The sequence below is a fragment of the Phodopus roborovskii genome, unplaced genomic scaffold, assembly GCF_943737965.1.
Source record: "Phodopus roborovskii unplaced genomic scaffold, PHOROB, whole genome shotgun sequence".
Classification (NCBI taxonomy): Eukaryota; Metazoa; Chordata; class Mammalia; order Rodentia; family Cricetidae; genus Phodopus; species Phodopus roborovskii.
Genome location: NW_026126541.1, coordinates 20,265,625 through 20,280,116, shown reverse-complemented (window position 1 = coordinate 20,280,116; position 14,492 = coordinate 20,265,625). Strand labels below are relative to the sequence as shown.

Here is a 14,492-nt window from a genome sequence, read left to right as displayed (position 1 = left end):
GGGCCATCAATCACGTCAGTGTGCGAAAAGGTCTTGCACACCCCTGAACCATCATTAAATAATAAAAGGGACAGTCTGGCCTCCCGCGGTCCGCGGAGCCTCCGCCACCGAGGGAGAAGTTCGAGGCTGGAGGCTGCAGCAGCATCCGCTTGCCCTGAGATTCTTTGTGGTCCAGGTAAAGGATTAAGGCGTCCCTGAGTCAGACAGGCGGACTGCAAAGCGCTCTAAATCTCGTGAGCCGAGGTCCAGAGCGGGCGGGGGCCCGGAAGTCTCGCGAGACGATGGGTTTTCCCGCGAAGGAGAAGCGCGCGTTTTTGTGGCGCCGGGGGTTGAGCGAGCCCGCTGCGATTGCTCGGCTGTGAGGGGTTGCCCGGCGCTGTGCTGTGAGGGATTAGTGCGCGGCGTGCGAGGCGCTCCGAGGAGGCGGCCGTGTCCCGCGCGAGTGTCCAGCCATGCCTGCGGAGCAGCCCGCGAGCAGCAGCAGCGGTGAGCCGGTGGCCTGGAGGCTGCGGCGCGCTTCGCGGGAGGGAGCCAGCTGGGGCCGGGGCTGAGGGGGAAGGAAGGGAGCCGCGGGCGGGCGGGCGCAGCGCCGCCGGCCACCCCTGCTTCACGAGCTGGGGCCGGGCAAAAGGGCTTTGCCACCCAGACGCTCCCAGAGCATCTGGGACGCGAGTAAGGTCGTGGCCTTGGGGGTGGAGAAGTTGGGACTGAGGTCACATTCTAAAAGACCCCATCCCTCCCTCCCGCTCAGGGTCCACGGCCCCAGAAATGGCTGAGCAGACGGAACCTGCACTGATCACTCCAGCCATGCTGGAAGAGGAAGAGCAGCTCGAGGCTGCGGGACTTGAAAGGGAGCGGAAGATGTTAGAGGAGGTAATGACCCCCCCCCCGCCTTCTCCACCTGCTTGCGCTTCCCTTGAACTTTAGAGCATCCCTGATCCCCGTCCCTTGTGCTTTTCGTGCGTGTGAAGATGCAGTCTCGGCGTGCGCTAGGATTCAGAGGTGCTCCTGAGTGCATTTTAAATAGGTATGGTCACTGTATGCCTGGTGGCCAGAATTAGTCTTCACCACCACACAGAGATGGTAGGTAGTGGCATCGGTCAAAGGCGGGGCTGAAGTCCAGGTTTACTGATTATTTCCTCCCCGCCTCCTTTCTCATTTCCCCGTTTTGTTTGTTTTGGGGACAGTTGTACTCGGGTTTCCAGGCTCACCCTCTCACGCCAGCACCGCCCCCCACCCCAGCTTCCCAGAACTTGAATTACTGGAGTGTGCTACCATTTCTTGCACTTAATGATTTCTTAGCAGTTACTTTGTGCTACCTAGGTGATCAACCTGTTTTAGTGTTCTATAAATGAAATTCTTTAGCTAAAATTGAGGTGTGTATATTTATGATAAGTTAGAGTATTTGTAGTTTCTGTTAATAGAATCTTTATAACAGCAGTTTTTAACATTTGGAAAATTAAGTTTTTGTTTAGTACTATGAAGCTCCACTCGGCTGCGTAATTGTTGAGAAGTCTAGAAAAAGAGTGATAACACTGGGAAATTCTTAAATCCTTAGTTTTTCGGTTTTTCGAGATGGGGGTTTCTCTGTGGCTTGGAGGCTGTCCTGGAACTAGCTCTTGTAGATCAGGCTTCTTCTGCACTCACAGAGATCCGCCTGTCTCTGCCTCTGGAGTGCTGGGATTAAAGGCGTGCACCACCACCGCCTGGCTCCTTAGCTCTTTCCTTGCATTTATTTCAGCCTATCAGCATTATATGACTTCTCTTTGGGGTTTTAAATCTTACTTTTGTAGCCCAGGCTGGGCTGGAACTCACAGTAATCCTGCCTGAGCCTCCAGAGTATTGGAATTATAGACCCATGCCACTTTGTCTGGTTTATGTTCTTTTTTAAAAACATTTTTCCTTTATTACTTTGAAATCTGTTTATTCATGTGTGGCTGGGTTGGAAGGGTATGTGCGGCCGAGTTTGGAGTGCCTGCAGATAGATGCTTTGGAGTTAGGTAAGCAGGTTGTGAGCCACCTGACAGGACATGTGTGGGTGCTGGGAACCAAACTTGGAACCTGTGCAAGAGCAGTTGCCCTTTAATCTGCTGAGCGGTCTCCAGCCCAGATTCACATTACAAATGAACTGAGCCAGCTGGTCAGAAAGTAACTGTTAAGTCAAATTTGAACTCAAGCTGTGTCCTGAGTTCCCTTCCTTACCAACTGTGCCCTCTGGAAAGGAAGTACACCTCAGTGGCATATTGAACCAACTAAGGATAAATAGAAAACTACCTAATTTGAGAAATAGTCCGTCCTGAAGTAAGTGATGAGTCACGTCGTGCACGTTCATTATTTTGTATGTCGGCGCTTTTTCCATTTGTGTTGCACATAGAGGATGGACATGGTAATGTCAGGTGTCTTCCATTCTCCACTAATAAAGGTTTTCAATGTTGGTAGGCCTGAGTCTACCTTTATGTGTAGAAGTCAGAGGACAGCTTTGTAGAGTCCATTTTACTTCCATCTGCTGTCACATGGGTTGCAGAGATTGAACTCAGGTTGTTAGGCTTAAATGGCAAGGGCCTTTACCCCTGACTTGTTTTTTTGAGACAGAATCTCACTGTACATCATCTCACCGATTCAGCTAGATTGGGCAGCAAGCCCCAGGGATCCTCCAAACCACCACCACCTCTCCAGTGTTGGGATTGCTGACATCTTCATGCTCACTTTTATGGGGTTTGGGGAGTCCAACTCCACATTCTTAACTACCTTTGCTTTGTTTCCTCTTAGTGGAGATGGGGCCCTATCACATACTTCTAGTTAGCCTCAAACTAAAGGTTGTAACATTGTTAAAATTTAATGAAGATTTATTAAGAGTAGGGTCACACTAGACTGCCTGGCTGTAATCCTAGCACTTGGGATGTGGAGGCATGAGGATCAGATGTACCGGATCATCCTCAGCTATGTAGCTACATAGGGAGCTGGGGCTTCGTGCAGCTTGAGTTACCTGAGATCCTGGCTTAAACAGTACCAGGTGTAGTACTTCACACCTGTAAGTTAGCCACAACACTTGGGAGAGTGAGGCAGGAGAATTGTTGCAAGTTTGAGACTATCCTAGGCTATATAACAAGACCCTTAACAAAAAAGCCACAGGGGCTAGAGACATGCTCAGCTCTTAATAACACTACTTGTATTTTCAGAGGATCCAGGATTGGTTCTCAGTACTCACATGATGGCTTGCGATCCAGTTGTAGGTGATCCAACATCCTATTCAGAACAGCACTCGTACTAGGCACATGTGTGGCACACATTCATATATACAAGTAAAACAGTTAAATACATAAAATAATTTTTCCCCACTCCTAAACTTCTAAAATAAATCTTAAAAAAAAAAATGCTGGACATGGTGTGCATGTATGCCTTTAATCTTAGCACTCAGGGAGGCAGAAGTAGGTGTGAGTTGGAGTCTAGCCTGGTTTACATAACAAGTTCCAGACCAGCCAGAGTCACATAATAAGACTCAAAAAAGAAGAAAGAAAAAGTCAGGTTTTATTTTCAATATTTTACTCATTGAGTCCCTCAACTATTCTATGAAGTAGATAGAGTTACTTCTAATTACATTTTAAAAATCATAGAGCTAGGGAGGTAGGCCATTGCTCTTGTTACCCTTGTTGGGTGCCTTAACTGCCTATAACTCCATGCTCCAGGGGATATGACATCTATAGCATCCATGCAGACCTGTAGTCTTTTCAAAGGCAGGTGTAATTCCCAGCACTCACGTGGTGCCTCACAGCCCTCTAACTCTATTTGCAGGCAATCCAGTACCCTTCTGGACACCAGGCATATAAGTGTCACAAACATGATACATATAGATAAAACATCCATACCATAAAGTTAAAATAAATTGCTCAATACATAAATATATAAAATTAATATTAAAAGTAGAGGTTTGTAATTAAAAAGTGTATGTAAAATAAAAGCAGTGATCTAGCTGGGTGTGGTGGTCCTGTGTGTAAACACAGTGCCTTAGAAGGTAGATGGAGGAGAATCTGATGTCAGCCTGGGCTATTAAAAGAAAGCTAAAGTATAAAGGCTAATCTCTAGGGAATACAAAATACTGGCAAGGGGTAATAAGACATGAACAGTAGAGTAAGCATGTTGAATTTTGAAGAGAGATTTGAACTGGTGAGAAGGCTCATCTGGTAAAGTGTTTTGTTGTAAAAGCTTAGCAACCTGAGCTCTAACCCAGAAACTGTTTAAAGACAGAAAGAATTGACTTTGCAAAGTTGTCCTCTGTTCTTAAAAAATGGGTGTCCGGGCCTGCAAATGCCCACACATCTTGCATGCACACAGACAAATAAGAAATGAAAAAGGTTTATTTTGGTGTTACTCTTCTGATCCAAGTTTGAGGGACTGCATTTGGTGATAACCTTCTTGTAGGTTGAATCAAGTTGTAGGGGGCATCATATAGCCCAGGTTTTGTTGTTTGTTTTCTGATTTTTTTTTTTTTTGTGGAGACAGGATCTCATGTAGCTCAGATTGTCTTGGAACTCCTTTTGTAACAGTGACTGCCCTTGACCTCTTGATAATCCTTTATTCATCTACCTCTTGAGTACTGGGATTATTTTCCACTATGCCTGGGTAACAGCAGTTTTAAAAAGATGTGGTAGTCCCTGGCCAATGAGGTTTTGTTTGTTTTGTCTTATTAGCTTAAAAAGTTAAGGATTTCATATGGTATTTTCATACATGTTATTGACTTGTTAATTCCTTGTTAATTCCTCCTGTCTTCCTCTGTTCTCCCTCACCTTTCTTTTAGTGGCTTGAATTCTTTTGGGTTTTGTTTCTTGTTTTTATTCTAATTACTTTCTATTTTATTTTCATTGCTTTGTTTCATTTGTGTAGTCAGGGAGTTGCCTAACTTACTATGGTAGAAGGATGGCCTTCAGTGATCCATGTGCCTCTTTAGAAAATACAGTGTCATGGAATATTTTTCTTCTCATAGGCTCGAATGTCTTGGGATAGAGAGTCCACTGAAATTCGGTACCGCAGACTTCAGCATTTGCTTGAAAAAAGCAATATCTACTCAAAATTTTTGTTGACTAAAATGGAACAACAGCAATTGGAGGTATGTATATATGATTAACTAGAGATGGTAGATTAGAAACATTTTGAAAACAGCTTTTTGAGGTATAAATTAGGTATAGTAAAATGTAGAGATTTCAAGTTTATGGTTGAGTTTTTTAAGATTAATTTTATTTGTTTATTCTGTGTGAGTGGTTGCTTGTGAATATGTCTTATTTATCCTATGTGTGCCTGGTGCCTGAAAAGGGCAGAAGGCACTGGATCCCTTGGGGAGTTCCAGGTGCATGTGGCTACTATTTGGATTCTGGGAATTGAGCGTGGGTCCTAGAAGAGCAGCCAGTGGTTTTCATGATTGTGCCATCTCTCTGGACCCTATTTGATGAGTTTTGACCAATGAATGTATAGATCTGTGGTATCACCAACACAATAACGTAAATTTCTATTCCAAAATGTTCTCTTGTACCATAAGCAAATCTCATGATGAGTCTCTGTCACTGTTGATCAGTAGGGCTTTTCCAGAATATAATATAAATGGAGTCACTGTATTATAGTATTGTAAATATTTTGCTTCATCTTTGTTTCCTATCATAATTCCTAGACTCCCTGGATTCTCCAGAGTAGATTTTTAAAAAAAAAAAAAAATTATTTATTTATTATGTATGCAGTGTTCTGCCTGCATGCATGCCTGCATGCCAGAGAGGGCACCAGATCTCATTGAGGTTGACAAGCTACCATGAGGTTGCTGAGAATAGAACTCAGGACCTCTGGAGAAGTAGCTAGTGCTCTTAACCTCTGAGCCATCAGTCCAGCACCCTGAGTGGTGTCTTTTTGCATGCTGATGTGTTAACTTAGAGGGTCAGACCTAACTCAGCTTCATTGTGATCAATGCTTTAATCCTTCATGCCTATGGAATGAAGCTCCAAAGGGACAGGAGAGCTCCCTTTATAGAACAGTTGGAGGATCCTGGAGAATGGTTTTCTGGAGAGAGGACGTGAAGCTCTCTTTCTGCCATGCTGTCTTTTGTAATAGACTATAAATCTAAGTGAATATTTCCCTGAGTTCTGTGAGCTGCTCTAGCATGTTCAGACTTGGAAAGGAGGTTGTGGAAACCTCATTTCATGCTCAGAAACAAAGGTTGAACAACTTGAATATTCCATTTGGCAGCAGGATTGAGGACAGTGGGAACCTAAGCAAGCACTCAGTCTGTAAGATCTGGTACTCTGGGGCAAAGGTATGTAGCATCAGAATTGAATTGAATTCTTAGGCCACTCAGAAGTGGCATGTTAACTAATTGCTTTATGTCAACAAGAGTGTCAGTTTTACTGATTAAGGTAGAAGTTCCAACAGGCAGTTGTTGAATAAAAGAATAGGAGAAACCCAATTTTTTTTTTCCTCAATAGTTATAGGTTAGCTAGGTATATAGTTTTGCCTTTCTATTTTTCAGATTTATTATATAGTTTATTGATCATTTCAATCTTATTCCTGAGAAGCATCTCATTTTTAAAAATGCATTATTTTAGATCCTTAGATTACAGAGAAGTATAACTGAACACTAAATTGCCTATTACTGGTTTGTTTATTCTTTTAGTTATTTTTATTTTTGTTTTTTTTCCAAGACAGAGTTTCTCTATAACACCTCTAGCTGTCCTGGAACTTGCTTTGTAGGCCAGGCTGGTTTTGAATTCAGATCCTCCCGCCTCTGCCTCCAGAGTGCTGGAACTAACAGCAAGGCGTGTACTGCCGCCTCTTGGCGGTTTGTTTATTCTTTTGAGGCATGTCTCACTGTTTTGCATATTGGCTAAGCAGTCAGAAGGTCTATCTGCCTTTGTTTTCTCCTCAGCTCACTGTCCTTTTGGAAACTATTGTCTAATGTATTGTGTCTGTATTTAGTTCTGTGTGGCAGAGGAGGTTAAATCTGTTTCTGCAGTCCCATAAAGCCTAAAAGTAGAAGTTCTTTTCAAATTAATTAGTTTTTTTCATTATTAATACACAGTGATGTAATTGATATATTTTATGTCACATTTCTTAAAAAATATCTTACAGGAACAGAAGAAGAAAGAGAAGTTAGAGAAAAAGAAGCGATCATTAAAAGTTGTAGAGGTAAACTATAACAAGCCAGGATTTTCCCCTCTAGTACTGTGTGTTGAACCCATATCTTGAATAATGCTAACCAAATGATCTACCAATGAGGAATTCAGTCCCTTAGAATATTTATGCTATCTTAAATTTTTGAGATAATTGTTCTTTTACTTACTCATTATCTACCTAATTTCAAATTTATTGTTCTATTGTTTTTTAACAGAAGTTTTTATTTATTTTTACTTTATATATGTAAGTGTTTTGCCTATATGTGTTTAAGTACACCATGTGTGTGGAATGCCTCTGGAAGCCAGAAGTGGATGTTAGATCTCCTGGTATTTCAGCTTGTTCATTTGTTATTTGTTTGCTTTAATTTTCAAGTCTTTAAATTGTTTTTCTTGGGTTGGAGAGATGGTTTAGTGATTTAAGAGCACTGACTGTTCTTCCAGAGGAACTGGGTTCAATTTCCAGCTCCCACATGGCAACTCACAGCCGTCTGTAACTCCAAGATATCACATCCAGACATATGTGTAGGCAAAACACCAATGCACATAAAATAAAAACAAATAAACATTTTTTCTTAATGGCTAGTAAATATTTTTAGAGATTTGTTTATGAATGAGTTAGTGCCTGTCTGTCTGTCTGTGTGCCACATGTGTGCCTGGTGCTTGGAGAGACCTTAAGAGGTCATTGGATTCCCTGGAACTAGAAGTTACAGATGTTTGTGAGCTTCTGTGTGGGTTTTGGGAATTGAACCTAGATCCTCTGGAATAGGAGCCAGTTCTCTTTCTTAAGCACTCAGCCATTATTCCTACCCTCTCTTCAAACCTTTAAAAATTTTTCTTTTTGAAGTATCCTTTCATTTTTATGTGTGTTTGTGATGTGTCTGAATGTTTATGGATGTTCATATGTGTAATGTGTGAGTCCCAAGATTGTCTGTTTGGAGGCATCCTAGGTAATTCTCTATTCATTGAGGTAGGGTCTCAGTTTAACCTACAGTTCACCTATAGTATGGTTTAGTCTGTCGAGCCTGCTTTCTCCAGGGATCCTATGTCTCTGCCTTGTGAACACTGGAATTAAATGGGATCATAATGCCCACCCAACATTTATGTGGGTTTTAAAATCTAAACTCCAGTTTTCATTCTTTAAGCAGGAGCTTTATCTGTTGAGCCATTTTCCTAGCTCTTTTTAATAATTGATAGTATTTTGGTTGTATTCATCCTATTATCCTCTCCCCCCAATTCCATTGAATCTCCTGTTCTTATTATGTTCATGTCTATTTTTGAGACTCACTGAGTTTAGGGTTTTGTATGAATGTGATACACAGAGGGTTAATATGTTGGTCTCTAGTTCACTGAGATATGTCTGCCTTTGCCTTGTGAGTACTGGGATTAAGTATGTGGTACCACATTGGAAAATATTTATATTTTTATAATGTATCTGTTGTCTTTGTAATCACCCACCATGTTTGTGGTTATAGGGTCTAGAAAGGGCATTGGTCCCCCTAGAGCAGTTGTGACCTGCCTAATGTGAGTGCTGGGAACCAAACTTTGGGCTTTTAACACTGAGTCATCTTTACAGCCTTTAATCAGTAACTTTTTCATGTGTAATGAATGCTGTGTCTGGTATACGCAGAGACAAAAAAGCAATGATGCAATCAATCATAAGGCTGGTCACCTGCTCTACATAATGAATTCCATGCCAGTTAAGGCTACATAGTAAGATTTTCTCAAAAAATAAAGGGTAATAACATAAAGGTTTGTAGTAGAAACAATACTCTAGGGTTTTAAGAGATGGCTTATAAGTTAGTTATAAGGGTACTGCTTGTTCTTCCAAAGGGCATAGGTTTCATTCATAGTACCTGTATGGTGGTTGTTAACTCAGATTTCAGGGAATCCATTGCCCTGTTCTGTTCTTGGGCACCAGACATGCACATGGTGTACAGACATACATGTAGGCAAAACACAAAATTACATATAAAAACACATAAAATATAGTAACATTCTAAATCTTTGTTTTGTAGGGTAAAAATTCAGCTGATGCAAATGAAGAGAATCCAGGTAAATTGACTTTGTTCCAGCTTGAAGAATGTATGTTTGCATTTTTGTTTTTAGCTGCTATTTAAAAACTGCATGTTTTGTTTTATAGTCATGAAAAAGAAAAGAGGAAGAGAAGAAGAAACTTACAATATTGCAGAGGTCATGTCAAAAGAGGTAATATGATAATCTAAGCAGATTACTTAACATTCAATGTTGACTAAAACTTACTGTCGATTTTTTTTTTTAAATATACTTGCTTATATATACTTAAATATACTTGGTGATAGTTGTCTTTAATTCCAGCAATTGGGAGGCAGAGGCAGGTGGATCACTAGTTTTGAGGCCAGCCTGGTCTCCATAGTTCAGGCCAAAAATAGCCAGGCGGTGGTGGCTCATGCCTCAATCCCAGCTCTTGGGAGACAGAGGGAGATGGATCTCTGAGTTCGAGGCCAGCCTGGTCTAGAGAGCTAGTTCCAGGACAGCCAGAGCTGTTACACAGAGAAACCTGGTCTTTTTTTAAAAAGGAAAAAGTTAATTAAAACTTCTTTTATATTTTATTTTTATGGCTGTTTTGCCTATGTGTGTGTGTACATGTTCAGTGTCCTAAGAGTCTAGAAGAGAGCATCAGATCCTTAGGAACCAGAATTGCAGAAAGATTGTGAGCTACCATGCAGGTGATAGGAATTGAACTTACGTCCTCTTGAAGTGCAACCAATGCCCTTAACCATGGAGCCATCTCTTCAGCCTAATTTTAATTTTTTGAGACAGTCTTAGTATATGGCTCAGGATAGACTCTAGCTTGGATTCTGTTATCTCAACCTATTGAGTGCTGGGGTTATAGAAGTATGTAGTTATATCAGCCTTCATCATGTTTATTAACTCAAGTGGATTTTAATAAATTGATACAGAAAAGTTTTTGATAGAGAAAATAGAGCATAGTATTCTGGTTTATAGGAACAATGTGTATGGAGACAGCATGGAGACTTTTGGGTGGGGGAATGTTAAAGATGCTAAGATGTGCTTATGTAGGAGGATAGCACCAGCTGTTTGTTGAAGGAATCTGTGGTGTATAAACATGTACTTTTGTGCACCTTGGCCAGAAGGGGTCCTTAGGGTCCTTGGAACTGTGGTTAAAGGCATTTGTGGGGATGCCTTGCTTGTTTATGCTGATACTGGAATCTGAATTCTAGCACTTATGGTACAGTCATCTGATGGCAAATGCGAAGCTGCTGAGCCATTTTTCTATCCCCTTTGTATCTTAAATTTTATATTAATATTTTTTATTTTTCGAAGTCAGGGTCTTACTGTTTAGCCTTGGTTAGCCTAGAATTTGCTGTGTAGATCAAGCTGACCTTGAACTCTCAGAGATCCACTTGTCTGAGATTAAAGTCATTACTGCTCTCAGCTCATGCTTCTTTAAAGTGTTTCATCCTATGTTCTTTCCTCTGAGCTCTTGCTCCTCTTTCTACCTTCTCCCTCCAAAATGGTCGCGACTCAACTCAGGACCTAAGTGTCTTCATCAGCTATGCATCTAAGGCATTCATTACTTAATGTTCACTGTAAAGAGATGCTTTTTTGATTAAGGATGAGAGTATTAGCGTACCTGGACCATAATTCTGGGGCCATGGAAGTCATAGTCTTATATATTTATTATATACTTATGTATTTATTGACTTTTATTTTTTCAATCTTATAGGAAATATTATCAGTGGCTAAAAAACATAAGGACAATGAGGTAAGACATAAATTTTATTAATGTGTGTCTCTGTGTATTATTAATGTGTGTGCCTGCGATGGCAGGTGCGTGTGTGGAGTTCAGAAGATAAAGTAGGCCTGACGGCAGGCTCAGGCTCATTTACCTGCTGTGCCATCTTACTGGCCCCTTTGGCATTATTTTTGCTTTATATTCATTTAGTTATATGTATGTGTGACATGCAGGTGTCAGGACAACTTGAAGGAATGGTTTCTCTTTATTATGTGAGTCCTAGGCATTGAACAATCAGGGTTGATAGCAAATGTTGATCAATCCACACACACACACACACACGCACACACACGCACACACACGCGCGCGCGCGCGCGTCCCGACAGGGTTTCTCTATGTAACAGCCCTAGCCTGGAACTCTATAAACCAAACTGGCCTCAAACTCATGGAGCTCTGCTGGAGTGCTGAGATTAAAGGGGCCTGCACCACCACTGCCCAGCTCCTCCTCGTTGTATTTAAACAGGAGTTAATGGCACCTTGAGCCTGATATGACCAATAATCTCAAGTGAGCTGGAGGAATATGAGCTTGAGACCAGTCTGGCATCCATAGTAAGTTCAAAACCATCCTGATATGCATAGGAGGCTGTCCCAAACAAAACAAAAATTGGTAATTGGTAAAGTCCATCATCGACTATTAAATACATTGACATTCCTTCTTGTAAAGATTTCTTTTTCCTTTTTTTCCTCCCCTTTGGTTTTAGAGTCAGGTTTTCTCTGTGTAGCCTTTGTTGTCCTAGAACTTTCTCTGTAGACCAGGCTGGCTTTGCACTCAGATCCACCTGCCTTTGCCTCTTTAGTGCTGGGATTTGAAGTTGTCTTGGTCCTAAAGATTATTTTTGTTTATGTGTCTATGTATGTATGCACATGTCAATTTTAGTACCTGAAGAGGCCCTTCAAGAAGGATTTCCCAGAGCTAGAGTAGAGGAGGGTACTGGCAGGTGAAATTATTCTTATGCAAGATCCTCTAATTATGAACTATCTCTCCATCCCTGTTGCTTTTTTTTTTTTTTTTTCTTTTAAATGATTTCAGATTTATATGGGGATGGAAATGTCTTGAGATTTTTACTGTACATACAGGTTTTTTTTTTTTCTTCAGACCTAGTAACCACAATACTGTAGATTTTGTTACAATTTCTTTTTTGAAAAAAAATTCATGCATGATATATGTGTGTTTGTATATCTCTGTATACATGTGGGAGTCAGGGCAACTTAGAAATTAGTGGTTTTCTCATTTCTTATGTTTGAGCTCTGGATTCCAGGCTTGCATAGTAAGTAAGGGCTTTTTGTTCACTGAGAACTTGTTAGCAGTATTTATTATCAAGCTTTTAATTAAATATTTTTCATTACAGGATGAAAGCTCTTCCACTACTAATCTCTGTGTAGAAGATCTTCAGAAAAATAAGGATTCAAATAGTATGATTAAAGATAGGTTGTCTCAAACTGTCAGGCAGAATTCTAAATCCTTTTTTGATCCAGTTCGAAAATGTAATGGACAGCCTGTACCTTTTCAACAACCCAAACACTTCACAGGAGGAGTGATGAGGTGGTACCAAGTAGAAGGCATGGAATGGCTTAGGGTAATGTGTTGTCTTTTTTGTTCTATGTGGGGTTGGGGTGTGTACAACAGACATGTTAATATCAAAAGATGATTTTGTGGAGTTAGTTCTCTTCCACCTTTATGTGGATATTGACAATTGACTTTAGGTCAGCAGGCTTTTACAGCAAACGCATCTGCTAAATTAATTTGCCTTTCCAAATATTTTTATTATTTATTATTATTAGTGTGTTTGATGTGTATGTGTTGGCTCATGCTGCCAAAGGTGAGGGCATGTCACTTTGTGGGGCCTGGGAAATGAACTCAGTAGCCTGGTTTGCATAGTAGGGCTTTTATCTGCTGTGTACCCCTTTGGCACATTTTGTTTTTAAGGCAGTACTTCCAGTCTGGCCTGGAAGTCGTGAGTCAGGAATGAATTCAAACTCCTGTTCCTGTTGCATCCACTTCTTCAGGTGCTGGCATTGCAGTCATGTACCATCAAACCTGGCTCAAATTGTCATCTTGTGTATGTGTGCAATGCTCTTGCTGTCTCAGGAGCTTGTGGAGATTCTGCTATCTTTGCCTCCTGTCTTTTGGTAGGAGTGCAAGGATTACTGATGCATGTGTACTACTCTGTCCAGCTTTTATGTGGATTCTGAGTTCATTTTCCCATCCCTTGTATTACCTGGTTTTTTTTTCTTTTTTTTTTTTTTTTGAGGCATGGTTTAAGTTTGTAGCTCTCGTTTCTCGTTGACCCAGAACTCAGTACCCATGGAATTGAGAGGTTTACATCCTCTGCTTCTTGAGCACTGGGATGAAAGGTGTGCCCTGCCGTGCCTCATCTGGAGATTTCATTTTTTTTTTGTATTTTATGTGTGTGAGTGCTTTATCTGCATGTATACCTGCATGCCAGAAAAGGGTACCACCAGACATTATAGATAGTTTTGAGCCACTCAGGACCTGGAATAGCAGCCATTGCTCCTAACCATCTCTCTGGCCCCTGGAGTTGCCATTTTTGGTACTACATACAGTTTTTTTTCTCTAATAACTTAGTAGCAAATTGTTCTGTTTTAGTGTAAAGGAAATATTTGTGTGTATTTTTTTAAGATTTATTATATGTACATGTGGGGTGGTGTGCATGTGTACCATGTACTTGTATATCAGACAGTGTAGAAGCCTTGATTGTGCATTGGATTCTCTGTGGTTGTGGAATTACAGATGATTGTGAACCAGTGTAGGTGGTAGGATCTGATCTCTGATCCATTGGGAGAGAAACAAATGGTCTTAACTATGGAGTATTTCTCTGGTCCCCTATGTGTATTTTCTGTTTTAAAATGAAAATTAACTTTCCAGGCCTTCAATACTTTATGGCCTTGATAAAGGGCTTCTCATAGCTTGTAATTTCCTTTATTATGTTGGAGTCATAGTTATGATTGTGTTTATTTAAAAAAAGCAGCCTTTGTTAATTCAGGAAATGTTTGCATTCTCATTTACATATAGTGTATTCTTTTGTTCAGATGCTTTGGGAAAATGGAATTAATGGCATTTTAGCAGATGAAATGGGTTTGGGAAAGACTGTTCAGTGCATTGCTACAATTGCATTGATGATTCAAAGGGGAGTACCTGGACCTTTCCTTGTTTGTGGCCCTTTGTCTACACTTCCTAACTGGATGGCTGAATTCAAAAGATTTACCCCAGAAGTAAGATATTTTGGTTCTTTTAGATTATTACTGTGTGCATTTTTTTTTCTGTTTTGTTGCTTGAATTATAGATTACCCACAGTAATTCAATTTATTTCCATGTTCATTCGATCTGATTTGACTTAGTTTGATGTTATTTGGTTTGGGTATAGAATTGATTGGTAATTTGATACATTTTGCTGAAAATTTCCTTAGATTGTTTTGGGGATTTCACAGATTGATTCATCTGAGACATATCTAGATTAAAAAATAACTCTTTGTCATGTTTATTTTTCTGCTTGTTTTGTTGAGACATGGTTTCAACTCTGTAGCCT

The 14,492-nt window shown here is 40.5% G+C and overlaps 1 protein-coding gene across 1 annotated transcript in view; it reads left to right on the top strand.

Annotated features, from left to right (window-relative positions):
- Positions 1-411: 411 nt before the first annotated feature.
- Positions 412-14,492, top strand: part of Hells (helicase, lymphoid specific) — a 32,711-nt gene continuing 18,630 nt past the window's right edge. The window contains exons 1-9 of the mRNA XM_051199780.1: positions 412-486; positions 752-873; positions 4,982-5,104; positions 7,105-7,161; positions 9,164-9,200; positions 9,289-9,353; positions 10,876-10,914; positions 12,294-12,521; positions 13,996-14,178. Coding sequence (XP_051055737.1) covers positions 453-486; positions 752-873; positions 4,982-5,104; positions 7,105-7,161; positions 9,164-9,200; positions 9,289-9,353; positions 10,876-10,914; positions 12,294-12,521; positions 13,996-14,178 — 888 coding nt within the window. The 5' untranslated portion in view covers positions 412-452. The remainder of the gene's footprint in view (positions 487-751; positions 874-4,981; positions 5,105-7,104; positions 7,162-9,163; positions 9,201-9,288; positions 9,354-10,875; positions 10,915-12,293; positions 12,522-13,995; positions 14,179-14,492) is intronic.